General features: G+C 36.5%; 1 protein-coding gene across 1 annotated transcript in view; it reads left to right on the forward strand.

The window, feature by feature from the left end:
- The first annotated feature begins 10,908 nt into the window (after positions 1-10,908).
- Positions 10,909-18,625, forward strand: part of dock1 (dedicator of cytokinesis 1) — a 710,521-nt gene continuing 702,804 nt past the window's right edge. The window contains exons 1-2 of the mRNA XM_039774569.1: positions 10,909-11,015; positions 11,507-11,607. Coding sequence (XP_039630503.1) covers positions 10,909-11,015; positions 11,507-11,607 — 208 coding nt within the window. The remainder of the gene's footprint in view (positions 11,016-11,506; positions 11,608-18,625) is intronic.

Here is an 18,625-nt window from a genome sequence, read left to right on the forward strand (position 1 = left end):
TAACTATTATATTTTCTGTCTAATGTGATCTGTTTTAAGTACATTGCTCCAAAATTCTAGCAAAATATACAGTTTGTTTCTGAAGGAGGTACACAGTGAAAATGTACCCTACACAAACCATTGCTTAGAAATGGGGCAGATCATAGGCCCATGCTAAATAATGTCTTTATAAATGCAACAAAAATTCAATAGCTGAGTATTTCACAACTGCCCATTAAAAAATGTGAAGCTGGAATTCTGAAAAGAAAAAGTTTGTTTGACATTTTTTCAAGCATATAGTTTATTATTAATTTTCCAGCATGAAAGAGCTCCTGTTTCATCATGACACCAGGTCTGTTGTTTTCCAATAATTTCATAGGAGTCACAGGATCTTGAACAGCGCTATTTGGTACATTGTCTAGGTAAAATAATGTGTTATTCAGCAACAATTATTGTGTAGTATTCACTACTCTGCTTAACATATATACTTTCCTAAAAAATGAAATTATGATGTCTACTGTAGGATATCCTTTCAAAGCAAACATTGATCTCTTTGTTATATTTATTGGGTGTTATTCATGTATTAAAGGGGAGTGGAGGTTGAATGGTGAAAATGTATGCATTGTCTAAAACATTTGCATTCATTTTGTTAATAGTTGTTAGCACAGTGTTGCAGTTGTTAGTGCTGCTAATTCAAAGCTGTAGACTTCTTGGGCACTGCCTGGGCACTTAAATCCCGAAAAGTACTCTAGTTTTCCTTTCACATTCCAATGACCTATATTCGGTTAATTAGTATTCCTTAATAGGCCAGTTAAGAAAGGTAGAAATAGGTTCTGGGTAAGTGTGCTCTGCCAGTCTGTCTCATAGGCACCTGTCCCCTGAGGCTCCAGCAGGTCAGAAAATGGTTGGATTATAGCAAAAAGTATTTTCTTATCTTATTTGCCTTATTATGCACAAAAGAAAAATAAGCATGAAGTCATATTTTGTTTTGTCTAATTCTTATGTTTTTGCTGTCAAATAAAGATTGATTAGAAAACTGCCTTTGCCTCTTTAATAGTGAAAATTATGTATTTCTTAGAATAAAGCCAATTTCTGAAACAATAACTCAACTAGTATCCTTATTTATAAAGAGTTTGAATAATGTAGCCTATTTAAAATTCTGTTTATAACAACTTCTGCTGATCAGCAGGTCAATAGGCTACCTGCAAGATAGGAAGGAATGGAATGGTCCATATGAGCGATTATACTGTTATGATAATGTAGAAAGTACTGTACATTAACTTCCATAATATCTAGCATGTTTGGAAACAAAAGTCTGTGATATGGTTTGCATATTTGTAGCTGGATTTCCTCAAAGGGAGAAGATGAATCATACATCTTAAAATAGTTTTTTTATTCCTAAGCTTTTGATTCCTACGAGGAATCAGATGAACATTATTAGACGTACAGGAATCTATAGCAGTATATAGCAAATAAGGAAGGGGAGGGTAGGTGGATTGGTGGGGTTCAGATGGTGTTATTTATGTGCTAATAAAAGTGCCAGGGAACTGGCTGAAACAAGGCTAGCTAATGAAAACACCATTAAGAGGCATTTGGACACAAACCCAGCATATGCAGGCTTGAAAAAAATAGAACATGATGATAATGATGATGATTCCTTGTAGAAATCAAAAGCTTAGCCGCATGTCTTAATGCCTCTGTCCATGTTGTGCAGTTTGTCTGTTCATTCCTTTCTCTTCATTATACAGCCTGTACTCTGGTAGGTCAAAAAAGCTTTCAGCTGTCTTACTTTTGAGTATGTGTGTGTATGCTTGAATGCTGTTGTGTGTGCCTCTTTGTGTAGAGCAATACTAGACCAAACTGGACCAGAAACGATAGGCCCGGACCTTGTAACAAGGAATACATGATGCAATTTGTTTTAAGACGAGAGGTCAATTGTTTCCTTGTTATTTTTGTACATTGGCCTCAGTGTTAAGGGCAGATACCTTGGAAATCACTTGTTCTAAAATGTTCACATACACATACAGACTGCGTGCCAAAATCAGTTTTTCTTGATGTTTTGAACATCGTAGAGCCAGAATCTGAACTTGCCTCGATAACAAATTTTTAACCCTGTCACCAAACTTATATTTGCATGAAGGTAATGGGTAAATACAAGTAACTATAATTTTTTTTAATTAAAAAAACATCAGTTCTTTTAATAGTCAAAACAGAATCTAAGTCTAAACAAACACTTCTTTGGGCTTTAATTTAAATAAAAGTTGAGTAAAAATTATTTGATATAATTTCAAGTGAGAAAAATTATTACTTGCAAGGAATTCTTTATTTTTTTTCAAAAAAGAGAACTTAAGGCCGTTATTTCTGCATTAAGTATTTTAGCCTTCAGGGGCAAGCTAGGCACATATGATAAAATTATATAGAACAGGGATTTAAAACGTGAATGTTGAAGAGCTGTGGTGATGGCCATTTTGTATTGTAGACACTTTCTTTGTTAGTAAACAATTACTGCTGCTAATGTAAAATACTATACTTTTGCCTTAATTTTAACTGAATTGCTTCTTTAAGTTTCAAAATCGTAATTGTTTCCTTTTTCCCTAATCCAGCAGCCAAATAATGAGATGCAACACAAATCAACAGATGACAAAATCACTTGATCCCATTTTTAGCTATGTATCCATCATCCAGCATTGGCTTCAATAAATTGAGGAGCTGGACCTTTCTTCTATTTTGGGAGAGAGATGATCAATAGTATATGAGCCCTCAGTTGAAAGTACATATAATGCAGTTATGAGGAAAAAGGAACATGGGTGTTTTGGACCTTGCCAAGTAGAAGAGAGACTCATCGGTCCGATGTCTTAAGTATTATGTACCATGACAGATATAAAGAAATATTAAAAAAAAAAGGCTAAGGTATCTGAAAAAAGCATTTGTACATATTAGGCTCTATTAGGCAGCACCTTATTAACTGTCTGAAAAAGGGCCAGCTTTTCAGAGATGTGAAACTGTGGTGTAAAGTCTTCCTTAGGTCATGTAATTTGTCATACCCTGCAATTTCTAGTTGGGTAATCTGAAGTACTTGGGTGAAGAGATCAGTTGTTGCAGTTTCCAAGTTTGATATCTTTTCTGACTAAAAGTAATTTAATGAACTTCTGGCTTAAAATTATAGAAAAAAAGCAGCATTCGGCCTTTTAGTGGAGTAATTAATGTGAATATGGGTAAGGATATACTGCGCTGAGAATAATTTTTAAGAGTAAAAAAAAGAAATTAGCTAGAATGTTGGAGTGAGATGGATGTGGGAGGTTGTTGGATGAGTTATCCGTTGTTTACTTTTGTACCATTCTTTTGTTACCAGCATTGAGGAGCGAAAGTTGGTATTGATATTGAAGTAAAAATTACAGTATAGGTCCAACACCAATTGAAACTAGCAATAAAGAATTCTTCACTTTTTTTATATGCATGTACACATACAGCAGGTGTGTGGTTTTCTAAAAGATAAGGAAATTAACTTTCAAAAATCCAGATACATATCAGCTGAAATAATGCTAAATTTTACTAAATTGCTTGATGGCAGAAACAGATCAATAGTGCGCCCTTAAGGAATGGCACTTTGTTTTTTTGAGCATTAATGCATGGATCTGAAACCTAACAACACCTGAGCTTGATAATTTTGTTATATTTAGATATTTTAATGCAGAATGTTAACATTAACAAAATTCATGTGTTGCATACATAATAATGAAATATCTTGGGGATGGAACCCAAGTCTAAACACTTTATTTTCACGAGTATACACCTTATACTCATAGCTTTAAGGTAATTTTATGCATGAAACTAAATCCATGCACAGTTGCATCAGAAGAATACAGTGGAACCTCGGTTCACGTACAACTCGGTTCATGGCCAAAAAGCTCGCCAAACTTTTGCCTCGGTTCACAACCACACACTCGGTATACGCGGCTAACGCCAACTTCCGAAGCAACTTCATCACACTGCCACCAAATACTCACTTAAAAATCCACAAGTTAATACACATGCTGTCTCTAGAGTTTCTCCACACTGAATCCTCCAGGCACTACTTACAAAAGGTTACATTGACAATCGTGTTACGTTATTTTTAAAATCTTTCCTTAGCAGAAGCACAGCTGAGAAGCTTCGATGCATGTGCTCCGTAACGCATTAAAAAATAATGCATTTAATCACACTTTGAATTACAAGCAAAGGGGAACTTTTGTCAATGCATGATTTCCTGGTACACCGATTACATTGATCAGCGCTTCCCGATTCATTTTACCCTGGCAGCCCCTTGGTTTGAAAAGAAGTATGAAAAAATATGAGGTTAACACAGAAAAACAGATCACCAATTCAAGCTTTATGAATAATCGATTCGCCATCAATAATTGTTTTAGTAAAGCCATACTCGGTGTAATCCTCCTTCCATTTTATAATTTTTCCGCCACTAGCCATGATTAAATGATCGGTAAAAAAGTAAGAGCGAAGCGAGGTGACTTATTTAGGCAGGCATATATATATGACAGCAACATTCATGACAATGTCAATCATGTTACGTTATTATTAAAATGTTTCCTTTTCTTTTTCATTGCTTCCTTATCACACTACTTCTCCGCTGCAAGGCGCGGGTATTTTGCTATATATACTGCTCAAAAAAATTAAAGGAACACTTTTTAATCAGAGTATAGCATCAAGTCAATGAAACTTCTGGGATATTGATTTGGTCAGTTAAGTAGCACAGGGGGTTGTTAATCAGTTTCAGCTGCTTTGCTGTTAATGAAATTAACAACAGGTGCACTAGAGGGGCAACAATGAGATGACCCCCAAAACAGGAATGGTTTAACAGGTGGAAGCCACTGACATTTTCCCTCCTCATCTTTTCTGACTGTTTTTTTCACTAGTTTTGCATTTTGCTATGGTCAGTGTAACTACTGGTATCATGAGGCGAAACCTGGACCCTACAGAGGTTGCACAGGAAATCCAACTTCTCCGGGATGGCACATCAATGTGTGTCATTGCCAGAAGGTTTGCAGTGTCTCCCAGCACTGTCTCAAGGGCATGGAGGAGATTCCAGGAGACAGGCAGTTAGTCTAGGAGAGCTGGACAGGACCATAGAAGGTCCTTAACCCATCAGCAGGACTGGTATCTGCTCCTTTGGACAAGGACAAACAGGATGAGCATTTCCAGAGCTCTAGAAAATGACCTCCAGCAGGCCACTGGTGTGAATGTCTCTGACCAAACAATCAGAAACAGACTTCTTGAGGGTGGTCTGAGGGCCCAACGTCCTCTAGTGGGCCCTGTGCTCACAACCCAGCGCAGTGGAGCTCGATCGGCATTTACCATAAAATACCAGAATTGTCAGGTCCACCGATGGCACCCTGTGTTTTTCACAGATGAGAGCAGGTTCACCCTGAGCACATGTGACAGACGTTGAAGGGTCTGCAGAAGCCATGGAGAATGTTATGCTGTCTGTAACATCATTCGGCATGACCAGTTTGGTGGTGGGTCAGTGATGGTCTGGGGAGGCATATCCATGGAGGGACGCACAGACTTCTACAAGCTAGACAAAGACACCTTGACTGCCATTAGGTATCAGGATGAAATCCTTGGACCCATTGTCAGACCCTACGCTGGTGCAGTAGGTCCTGGTTTCCTCCTAATGCATGACAATGCCCGGCCTCATGTGGCAAGAGTATGCAGGCAGTACCTGGAGGATGAAGAAATTGAAACAACTGAATGGCCTTCACGATCCCCTGACTTAAACCCAATAGAACATCTGTGGGACATTATGTTTCGGTCCATTAGGCGCCGCCAGGTTGCTCCTCAGACTGTACAACAGCTCTGGGATGCCCTCATACAGATCTGGGAGGAAATGCCACAAGACACCATCCGTCGTCTCATTAGGAGCATGCCCGACGTTGTCAAGCATGCATACAAGCGTGGGGCCACACAAGATACTGAAAAGCATTTTGAGTAGCAGAAATTAAGTTTTTGAAAAAATGGACTAGCCTGCCACATCTTCATTTCACTCTGATTTTAGGGTGTCTACACAATTGAGCCCTCTGTAGGTAGAAAACTTTTATTTCCATTAAAAGACTTGCCAACCTTTTGTTCCTAAGACATTGCCCTGTTGTTATTTGTATAGATATCCAACTTCATATTGAGATCTGATGTATCTAATGTGTTTCTTTAAAGTGTTCCTCGTAGATACCGTCGTTCTCGGCAAATGGTATGCAACAGCCATGTCCCAGATACGCATGCCACCTTCATACTTTTCAACAATCAAATTTACATGAAAAAAACACAAAATCACGTTGTGACGATGCAGGTTTGCTGTATGCTCCCATCTGCTGCTGTGGAGCCCTTGAATCCTACACTGTCGGTAATGTGCCTCGCTACTAACCTCATCGGTAACAACAAAGCAAGGTGAAGGTGAAAAAGTGCAAAGTGCTTTTATTAAAACAATTAACAAAACAAGGTGTTCAAATTAAAGTGCAGTCTCCAAAGTTCCAATAAATAATCCATAAAATCAGAAGTGAAACGTGGAGGTTTAAAACAATAGAAAAAAGTCTTCTTAAAAACAACGAAGTTAAAAGCAGGAAGCATTCTTTAAAAAAGAAGCCGGTGCCTGCTTCCCAACTGGGGAGTCGCCCTACTTGCAGCTGACCTTCGGACTGCCTGCTTCAGCCACTTCATCCATGCCCGTTCTCGCTCGCTGTCTCTATCTCTCTCTCACTCTCTCTCTCGTCCGTTCTTTCTTTTTACTCACCTTCAAGCCAACTCGTGCTTCTGTTTATCAAGATAAGCAGCCCTCTCACTCACTCAACCTCCCGTCTTTTTTTTCTTTTTACTCCCCTTCTAGTTGACTCGCACTTCTGTTTATCAAGATAAGCAGCCCCAGGAATAATCATGAATGCGGACGGTCCCTCACAAGTGCACTTTGGTGAGAAACGCCGACATCGCTAATCACCCTGACAACCTTCAGCCACATAACCACCACGCCCCCTCACCAATCACCCTGACAACCTTCAGCCACATAACCACCACGCCCCCTCACCAAGCTGCGAGCGCGGTGATTATTTATTTTAAAGCTGGACTTTGACAGGAGCTGTGGACCCGCTATATCACACATGTGAAAGTTAACAGAGAGTTATAGCGCGGATTGTTTACTGAATGCTAGCAACTGGCGCACTAACGCTTGTGAGCAGTCGTGGCTTTGTCTCAGGAGAGGTAAACAAGGTTAGCACGCGAGTTGTATTCCAAACAAAGGTCGTATATCAAGCAAAATTTTTTGTGTCCAAACAGGATGTATACCAAGTTGGACTTATTCCAAAGTAGACGTATATTGAGGTACCACTGTATATGTATATATATATACCGACTCCGACTCCTAATAAATTTAAATTGTAATAAAAAAAAAAATACAGCAACTTCACGAACAATAGTCATAATTAAGCACTTCTCTGATGTAAGAATAAAGCCCAGTGCATAGTTGTGTTACTACTAGTGTAAAGTTCAGCTGAGCTATTATACAATTAGACATTCACATATTGTAATCTGGATTATGGTACATTCCAAAAAGTGTTTTTATTTTATTTCAGATATAATGTGTTTAACAAGTTCATTTGATTGTAAACCAGTGTAATGATGTAGGTGTAGGTGTGTGCTATGGCCTGATGTGTGTTCAGGGGTTCTGTATGCACTCTTCACATATACTTCAACCTAGGGCTGAACTTTACCATAATTTTGCACACCACCTGTTCTAGAAAATTTTGAAATTAAAAAGGAACATAGTCTATGTATTGTGACAGATAATGCTTCTGATATGTTAAGCACAATTGAGAAAATGAATAAAGTACAGTAGATGAAGAAAGTGACAAACCGACATTAGAGGAAGACAGTTCTGTAAGTATTGAAGAAAGTGCACCCGAAGAGAATAGTGAAATTTTGGATAATATTGCTGGAAAAGCATTTAAGGTTACTACTGTTCAGCATATGCATTGTGTTGTTCATACTGTACTCTGCAACTTGCAATAAGGGATGGATTGAAAGATTGTCATGCAGCTACTCTAATTGGCAAATCGAGGCAAGTAACTGTTGCAGCCAGGGCTCCTAAAACAGATGCCATTTTGAAAAGACGTGCAGGAAAAGGAGCCATTTTGGATCAAACAACACGATGGTGAAGCACTTATGTGATTGCTTGAACTAAAAGACTTTCTTGAAGAACTGGACAACGAAAATGTTTTATTAACTGAAGGTCAGTGGGCACAAGTAAAAAAACTGGAAAGTCTACTTTCTTACACCTTTACTATCACCAAGAGTTAACTGAAGACATATTTCATCAGTATGAAGTTTTTGTAGAGTAAAATCCTAATAAAGTTAGCATAAGAAAGGTGTGTGAGAGCTGAACTTATTTTTATTCAGTAATTCTTTGCATTTTATCTAATACTCTTGGCATAGGTTCTGGCTTTTTGTGATCCTATAATTGAAAGGAATTTAAGAAATTGGATTGCAGAATAAATAAGCAAGTACTACTTTTTAATTATTAATATCCAAAGGATGACAATGATCATTTACCCATATAACCTTTTACTTAAATACCAAAGCAGGATTCTAATATTTGAAAAAAAATTTTTTATATGAATGCAGCATTTTTATGAGCTAAAAGTTCATATACGGTCAGGTCTTAAATTTTATAACTTGTTTTTATTCTAATTACAGTAATTTAGTTACCTGCATTTTTCAGTTAACTGTTTACATTAATATGTTTTTATCATATTAAGGAAATGTGACACACCCACTCACTGTTTCAAAATAATTAAATGAATTCCCCAGTAATTCTGCTGAATGACTGCTTTCTCATGAAAGCTTATTGAAGAGTATGTTCAAAAAAGTTGTCTGTCTGTACATTATATTTTATTTTTAAGTAGTGCGAGGTGCATTTTATTTTTGCAGTGCTACACTAAGACTCATACCACAGAGTATCAAAATACAAAATAATATAATTTTATAACACATTTAATTAAAGCAGGGCTAATGTTTCCAGACCCTTTTTTGTCAAACTATTGTGAATTCTAAGTATTCATCTTTAAAGCAAATAGCACCTGTGAAGTGAATTCCAGCTATCTGTGGCAGGAGCTATGCCTGCTTATGGTCCCCTTAGAAACAAACAGCCTTTATTGCTGTGCTGTCATTCTCCTCAGCCACTTCTCAAATGCCACTCTGTGTTGCATAAGTGGGTTAGTGTGCCAGAGGCTGATATTGTGACAAATTCTAAATGTGTGCTTTGATTACTGCAAATTTGTTTTTTCATTATAATAACTTACTGAAATAGTTGAATTCTTCCACCCAAAAAGTGTTAACGTTTTCATTGATTGTTCATCTTTATCTGTCAATTTATGTATAAAAAAAATCATAATAATTGTAATGTTTACAGAACATTCTTGTCTGATGCAACATGTAGACTCAATGCTGTTAGTTTTACAAATTTAACAAAAGAAAATAAAAAGGACTTTTAAAAATAATTTAAAATAATTGTAGTTTCTCTATTTGCCTTTATCAGTTTAAAGTTATTCCTGAGGTTTGGAGAGAACAGTGGTAGGTAAAATGAGGTAAACTGTAGTCTTGAAATGAATGTATCATTTACAATCACAAAAACAGTTATTCTCTGCATGCATATAGTGTCACAGTAAGCTTAAAAGGTGTAAATAAGGAAAGAGTGGACCCATATATACACTGAAAGTATTAATTTAATAATGACGTTTTTGCTGTTGACAAAGAGAAATGGGATGTCCCTTTTTGATTTAATTGAGGTACATCAAAGTATGATTGCCTCTTGTCTCTTTGGGCTTGTGTATCTTTACTCATTGCTTCTCCTTTTGATTTCATGCAGACTCCATGTCAATCACTATTATGCACATCAATAATGTGCACAGACAGCCTCTTCGTCTGCTTTTTGCTCCTGGAGTCTGCATTCAGAATTTAAAGATGTGTTGCATGTTATTTTTGTTTTAGTACTATCCTCATTCTTTGAAAACTGACAGTAGATTTTGTTAAAACGGTGTTGACAAGTGACGTTTTTCACAAAGTATTGAGTATTATCTTCAGCCAGTTTGGTGCACATACTGTGTTCTGTTAGCAAAACATTATCACTTCAAATGAAATCTTATCCAAAAAGAAATATATAAAATATGATATTAAGTGTGGTAAAACTTTGATAATAACACTTGAACACCTGTGGGTTCTTTTCAGGCTTCATTAGTTTCACATAATATATACAGTAATACATGTTTCATTCTTTTGGATTAGCAGTTATGAAACTTAGATTTCAGTAGTGCTACTACATGTTTGTATAGCAATTTTACCTTTAAAACCAAATTTATTGGATTTAAAATTGACTGTGTCAACATTAACAGCTATAATAATTATCAGTCTTGTGTTCCAGCAAATAACTGTTTTCAAATATTGTATTGAAAAGTATTATCTTGCCAAGGAAAAAAAAATACAAATCTCACTAAACAAATTACTTTCTTGCTTATTTACTGAAACCTCAATGTGCACATTATGCTTTGAGAAAAATAAGTAAAACTAGTGCTGTTGGGCTAGTAAAATTCATTTTGTTTAGTTAACTGAAATTTGGAAAAGAAAAGGCAATTGTGCTTATACTACACTTTCTTATTTAAAACGAGCAATCTATCCACCTACTCTACAGACAGGCAAGTGTGCATTTCACCAATTTAGTTTAGAGTTTGCAGGAACACAAAGAAAATGTTTGGCAAGGACACTTTTTGTAGCAATCTTGATTCACCTTGCACCATAGCAAAGGGGTTTCCCATTTGTAATGAAGGGAATGCTGGATTACTTTTCCATCTCTCATTGTTGTGTAAGTCATCTGTTGGTCCATAATCCTACCGAAGGAGAATGTTCAGTGCTGCAGCAAATGACGATTATCCATTTGTGGCACATCTGCTTCCAGTGGATGAGGAGGCATCTTCATCATGGAATTGGTCTGGAACCATGTCTCACAGGTTCTTCAGTTTCCCTTTGTCACACTCAGTCAGTTTACAGGCTCAAGAAATTTAAGATGCTTATGTCTTGCAATTAATATTGCAACAACCAGCAGCACTGTTCCAAAAACTTGCAGGCCTACTGTGCCATTTCAGAGTCTTGGTCACTTGCTTGGACTCTCTGTCCTATACACTGAGATATCTGATAAGAAGATTGCTTGTGATGAGATACACTATTGAAATGCACACATTGTCCTCTTTGCACAGTACTGATGTGGCACAATTAAGAGACTTTAAAGCTGAGATTAAATCTTAAACTGTTTGCCAGTGTCTATTTCTCAATTGCAGAGTTCTTGAGACTGATAATTTAGTGATATTCCAGTCTGAAAAAGTAGCTGACACAGCAAATCTCTGTTCAAGCTGACATTCAAACATTTCAAAGACTGAGTTCCAGCATGTACAATACTGAATAAGTTTGCGTCTGGATAAATTTCGTTCTTGTTTCTCTTCAGTTGTTATTGTCACTATTGTGCTATGGTGAAAGTGGGTTTACAGCCTACTGCTTGCAGCCATGACATGATTCATGCTGGCAAGTCTGAAGCAGTAATTAATGGCAAGAGGGAGTTTTTGGGCAGAACATGGTATAGATTCTTGCATATCATGATTTGCTCAAACTGTTTTGCTTGTGCTATCATGAACATAAGATACCATGTTCTCAGATGTCGCCAACCATTTTTCTGTTGCCTCCATCAAGTAATTATCAGTGTTGTCTGCTGTCTAGGTAAAAATATCAATTTTCAGATTAATCTTTATTTTTCTTTTTAACGATTCAATATTGATTCTTAGTCTCAAGATCGATTGTGTAAATCTCTATCCTGCTTGATTACAATGTGTAGATTTTTGCTTCTCTTCATTTTTGGTTTCTGATCCAGTAAATGTTGCTAATGCACCTGTTAAAGATTTCTAAAGAAGAAGCACTTTAGTACTTCAGAAGGGTTCAGCTGCTGGTAGGACAGCATATAATAGTGTGTCCTCCTCCACTGAAATCAGTGCCTGTTGCACTTTAAGCAGATGTGTGGACTACCTACGGATTCAAACAGTGTGCCGGTAAAGAACAGCTGGCACAAAGCAAAGCCATATGTAAGCTGTGCAGCTCAGAAGATAAGTATTGTTGTAACACAACAGATTTGAGAAATAATTTATCCTGAGATCTTCCATAAAAGTAATCTCAGTCGACACCCAAACAAGTAGAGACTAAACAATCTACATTGGAGATGTGGGGTAGCTCCAACCTTCTATATAATTTATCTTTTGCACAAAAAATAACATTATATAGCAGCTTTTATCAATAAAAATATGAGACCACATATTGTTCTTGAAAATGAAGACTTTTGACAAATGATACAGGTTCATGATATGTTATATCAACCAGAAAGCAAAGAAATGAAGTCATTGCACCTAGGCATTATGAAGATATTAAGCAAAGCATCTCTTATGGTCAGTGGAGAGAGTAGCCCTAACTTGCAACAGCTGAACTTACAGGGCAGGAGAGTCCTATGTGATGAATTGTATACATTAGAAATGACAGGGCAACTGTAGAGGATGTGTTGCAGACAAGCTCGCTACATGCCTGTCACACCGAAGATATGTGTAACTTGTAGAATTGTCTGCCCACTGTATCTTTAAATTTGACTAATTCAAGATTATCTTAATTGTGCAGTAGAGGAAAAACAGTTTGCTTGAAGGGTGTCTACGTGCCGATTTGTAATGTGTGAAGGTTATTGAATAAGATTTTTTATTTAAGAAGCAATATTTAATTATTTTACAATAATATTATTTGCAAGATAATATAGATGTTTTATAAAGTTGACACCATTGCATTCTATTAAAATAAGGAGTTCTCTCCAACCAGATTCCCCCCTCCCCCTTAATGTGTGGACTCTTATCTGACAATATATATGTTAGTTAAATTATGGTGAATTTTGAATAAGTGCAGTGATACGAAAAAGTTTTTAAAAGAGCAATGATGTTTTCTGCCACACCTTTGAAATACTGATGTTAACTGTTCATTACTAATGAAGTAATTCTTCTTAAACATCATTCCATGCTTATACATATATTATGAAGTCATTATGTAGACACCCTTCAAATAACGAATTAGTGAAATTTGTCTCATTATGTTCTCTATGCATGGTTAACTAATCTCAAATAAAGCCATCAGTTCAAATGTATCCAATGTGTATGCTAATTCAGTCAAAATAAAACCAATATCAAATTGAATTGGAACCAGATTCAATTGGGACATCAGTGCTAATCCCAAGTCCTAGTGCTTTCTATCTTTCATCAAAGCTTTTAATGATGCATTCTGATTCACCCATTCCTCATTGGTAAAGTGTAATGTTATTGTAACATAAACAACAGTGGTTAAAGAGGTTCATTAGTCAGTGGTGATACCAACACTTTGTGTCTTTGAAAGTCTAGCTTTAATGAGAAGATGTATTCTTTTCATAAAGCTTATCTGATATGGTTTTTCATCTGGTGTAGCAGACAATAGTTAGTAGATAGAGAAGAGTCTTGAGCCATTGCTATATATAAACTCCAGCATGGATGTCCTTTATTTACACCTGGCCAGTGAAGCCATGCCATATGAACAGTGCAGTTCTTTAGAGAATGAGTGATTAGTCTTAAAAAGAACAGTTCTTTTTATCATTTAACATTTTAATTTCCACCTATCAACATACAGATTAATGGTATATATTAGAATCCACCCTTTTGCTATTAAGTATTATGTAAAGTCGCATTAATATATTAAAAGTCCTAAGTAAATAACTGGTTAAAAGATAAAAGATTCTTAAGTGAAACAAAATTTTAAATTAAATATATTATATAAATTTGTTTGAACAACTGAAGTCAGGATGACCTAGTTTAATAGGCAGGCAGTTTATTCACTTTTTTCTTTTCCCTTACAGCAGGGTGCAGTGTGTTGGAGTAAATGAAATGCATATTTTCCTTAACCTTCGTAGCGTTACATTTTTTCTTTAAAAAATTTTTTACAAATTTGCATTTTTTTGGCTTGAAAATTTACATTTTTATTAAATCTCATCACTTTTGGATTTACCAGAATCACTTTTGGGTTCGCTGTCCATTTCAATTTCCCTGCTTGAAGACAGATTCACCTTTTCATCACTGCTGAGAGGCGTTTCTTAGACGCCACTATGAAGCTAGGAGAAGACATGTCTACCCCGTTGCCCGGGTAACGCTTGGGCTGGACGCTTACGCAAGACACTCTCTTATACTGTTGGCTGAGTAACGCTTGGCACTAACGTTATTGCCATGTTTACAGCCCAAATAATCCTCTTGTTTTACGTGAGATGCATCTGTTCCGTTCCCCAAGTGACACTCGTTACTAATGCTATTAGTGCTTTTTTTTTTTTACAGCCTGAGTGATGCTCTGGTCTGTCGCTAAGGAGGTTGAAGCCTTCCCCTTATAGAAAGCTAGCATGGTAGCATGTCTTGAGAAACCAGATTAGCTACTTGCTGTCTGGTTTTTTGCAATCTGATATTGTCGCACTTTTGTGTAATATTTTGAATGAAGTAATGCTGCTTTGGGAAGTGTTGGGCTTAGACATATCAGTGTCCTTAGACATTTTCTGTCTAAATGAAAGGTGGTGACACATGTTATGTTATCCTAATTATTTGGCACAGGTTTCACTAATAACAGTGCTGAGGTCAAGTTGTTCAAGTTGTTCTTACTGTGTTTCTTCCATGTCATTGTCTTCACTGACAAAATTTGTGTGCATCCGACTATAATGCAACTTGTCTGGAAAGCTGTAATATACTCAAATTTCTTACCTGTTCAGAACAATACGTATATGCAACTCTGCACACATTTAACTACATTTTGATTTTACCACTAAAATGTATTGTGATACACCGTATTTATCTATGTGCTGATTTTGATGTGTATTAAAATGGATTTGAATTTTAATGGTATTCAAATATATCTCTGCTGTCACCATTGAGTACTTGGGTACATTTTTGAGTATGGAAGTGCAGTTTTGGGTGCTCAAATACTCATTCTCATCACTTGTGTTTGGACAGACTGTAGCAAAGTTGCTTTTTTCTTTGAGATTTTCTTGTAGATGTCTTTATTCAAAGTACATACCTGTAGACTACAGTCCTAAACTGAAAAACCTCCATTGAAAAAAAATAGAAAGCTGTACAATAAGTGCCTCTAATGAGGTTTTGTGGGATTTGCAAGTGAGACAGATTGCAGATAATGATTATACTTATTCAGAAGGGGTAGAGTACTGATTCTGATCTTGTGCTTTGCACCTTATTAGTTAGCTTCTTTTCTTGTTGTGTATTGGCCCTGGCTTTTCATCTACATCTCAATACATCTGTGATTGTGCAGATCTCACAAAATGCATATGCACAGCAGATATGTTTTAAAGGATCATGAGCTTTGGGGGAGAAAATCAGAAGACACTATTGCTTACTGGTAAATACAGCAGATTTTTTTTTTTGAATTTCCAGGTATAATCCCAGCTGAACAAAGATGTCCAATGTCCACCATATAAGCCTTAATAGCTGCAGCTCAGCACAGTAGCGGTATTCAGCAATGTTATTAAGGTGATTAATTTCAAGATGTTTTGAAGTTGTTACAAATCAGGGTCTTTTATAGGCACCAAACTATAAAATTAGATCTACCCCTTCAGAAAATGGATTTGAATGAATGTTTACCAACAGGAAACAGTAGAAGTTAATTATTAATATTACTCATTCAAATACAGTGCCCACAGTTGATCTTTTTCTACCGTCTTATGAACAAAAAATCACTTGGCATACATTATAGAAAAAAATGAGGCTTGGTTTATTTTTTTATTTTAATTTTTTTTTTGTTCTTTTTTTATTAATTTTATTACAATCCATACAAATCAATCAAGTTTTTATAAAAAGAAAAATTAAGAATAAATCATCCGCCACCCCAGAGAGAGAGAGCAAGCCAAACGGTGTGAAATTTAAGACCTGTAAACATATCTAAATTAATCAATTCTCTGTGCTTTATGAGCTTATTTTAAAATATTACTAATTAGATCCTGCCATGTTTTGAAAAAATTCTGTAGGGATCCTCTGAGTATTTTTTCCAATTTCAAATAGTGTAACACATCAGTTTCCCACTGACTTAAAAGAGGAGAGTTTGGGTTCTTCCAGTTTATCAGGCTAAGTCTGCGTGCCAAAAGTGTAGTGAATGCAATCACCTTAAACCAATCTGGAAGAACCCCAAACACAGCTGTTAATGGGTTAGGAGGGATTGTGAGACCAAGGCTGTCTGAAAGGTAATTAAAAATTTTTGTCCAGAATAATGTCAATTTGGTGCAGGCCCAGAACATGTGAACCAGTGAGGCTGGAACTAGTTTGCAGCGTTTGCAGGTTGGATCATGCCCTGGAAACATTTTGGAGAGTTTTAGTCGAGACAGATGTGCTCGATATATAATTTTGAGTTGTATAATTGTATGCTTTGCACATATGGAGCTCAAGTGAATTCTCTGCATTGCTACTTTCCATTCCTTTTCTGATATATTAATTGAGAGATCTTTTTTCCAGTGTCCTCTTGGACCTTTGAAAGGGAGGGATTGTAAAATGACTTTATATATTGTAGAGATGGCGTCTAAGTCCTTGAGATTGAGCAATATTTTTTCCAGCATGGATGTGGGTGCAAGATGAGGAAAATCTGGAAGGTTCTGTTTAACAAAGTTCCTGATTTGAAGATAGTGAAAGAAAATGTGTTGCTGGAAAGTTAAATTTGGAATGTAATTGTTCATAGGATGCAAAGATGTTGTCTATATAAAGATCTCTAAGCAAGTTAATTCCAAATTTTTTCCAGATATTAAAAACTGCATATATTTGTGACGGTTGAAAGAGGTGGTTCTCTTGCAGAGGTGCCACAGATAGAAGCTTCTCTGTCTTAAAATGCTTTCTACATTGGTTCCAGATTCTAAGTGAGTGGAGCACAATTGGATTATTAGTATATTGCCGATAACGTGTGTTTATTGGAGCACAGAGCAAGGAATACAAAGAAGTACTGCAGGATTTTACTTCTATTGCGGACCAAGCCTGTGTATGTTCTATTTGTGTCCAGGTTCTTATCGCCTGTATATTTGCTGCCCAGTAATAAAACTGGAAGTTAGATAGAGCCATGCCGCCTTCTGCCTTTTGTCTTTGTAGGGTCACTCTTTTGATGCGTGTATGTTTTGAATTCCAAATAAATGAGGTTATTGTTGAATCTAATTGCTTAAAGAATGATTAATGTATATTGGTATGTTTTGAAATAAAAAAGGAGCTTAGGAAGAATATTCATCTTAACAGTGTTAATTCTTCCAGCTAATGTGAGATGAAGGGTTGACCATCTGTGCAAGTCTTGCTTGATTTTTTCCATGCAGATGGCAAAATTTTATTGATACAGAGCTTTATGTTTACTTGTGATGTTTACCCCTAGTTATTTACTGAATTTGGGACTTTCATTAGTTGTCAGTTATAATCATCAAAATTAAAAGAAATGAACATTTGAAATACATCAGTTTGTGTGTAATGAATGAATCTAATATACAAGTTTCACTTTTTGAATGGAATTACTGAAATAAATCAACTTTGTCATGATATTCTAATTTTATGACCGGCACCTGTAGTCTTCAGCAATCTTAGTGCATTAAGATAATACACCCAGACAATAAACCCCGGGGGATAGTGTTAGAAATTTGTCCAGAATAAGCATAATAAGTCTTAATGCAATAATAGCAATAACAATAAACCAAGGGTTTGATGTTGAACAGTCTCGTTTAGGGTAGAGATAAAATAATTAGCTAAAAAAAACAAAGAAATTAAAAAAAAGAGAAAAAAGAAAAAGTAACTAAGCACAATAAAACTTAAACAGATAGCGCCCTAGTAATACTAAAGGCGCTTTTCCACTGCATAGTACGGCACAGCACGGTTCAGTACAGCTCACTTTGGTTCGGCTCAGTTCGGCTCGGTTTGCGTTTCGACTGCAGTTTAGTACCGCTTTAGAGTGGCGGGATTATTCACGTGTCGTTATAGTTGCGCCGCCTCTACTGCCGTGACACCGTGGAACTTTTACAACACGCAGACAATGACAACACTTTAGCTTGACGACGCGCAAGGGTAAGCATCTAAAAAAAGCACATCACTAGCTAACTTTTTTCACTGTTGCAAAGCATAAAATTAACTTAACTGCCAGTGTAACATTAAAATGCTGATTCTGTATATTACAGATCTTCCACATTTTGCAAAAAAGTCGCCGCAACAGACCTGTTTGGACATTTAACCGTGCTTCAGAGTGGTGGGATGTGATTGTTCCCGGTTTTACAAACACTCAGTGGCTGGAGAACTTTCGAATGTCTGAAGAAACATTCATCCACTTATGCAACAAACTGCGTCCAGCGATGGAGAGACGGGACACAAACTTCGCGTGTGTGTACCTTTAAAGAAAAGAATAGCCAGTGACGCAGTAATGACGATTTTCTCCGGCCAATCGGTGACCAGCAGAGTTTACACGTCACGTTTTGGTAACGGTTCGGTGCGCTTGGAACCTCGGCTGAAGTGGTACTAAAAAA

The sequence above is a fragment of the Polypterus senegalus genome, chromosome 1 (assembly GCF_016835505.1).
Source record: "Polypterus senegalus isolate Bchr_013 chromosome 1, ASM1683550v1, whole genome shotgun sequence".
Taxonomy (NCBI): Eukaryota; Metazoa; Chordata; class Cladistia; order Polypteriformes; family Polypteridae; genus Polypterus; species Polypterus senegalus.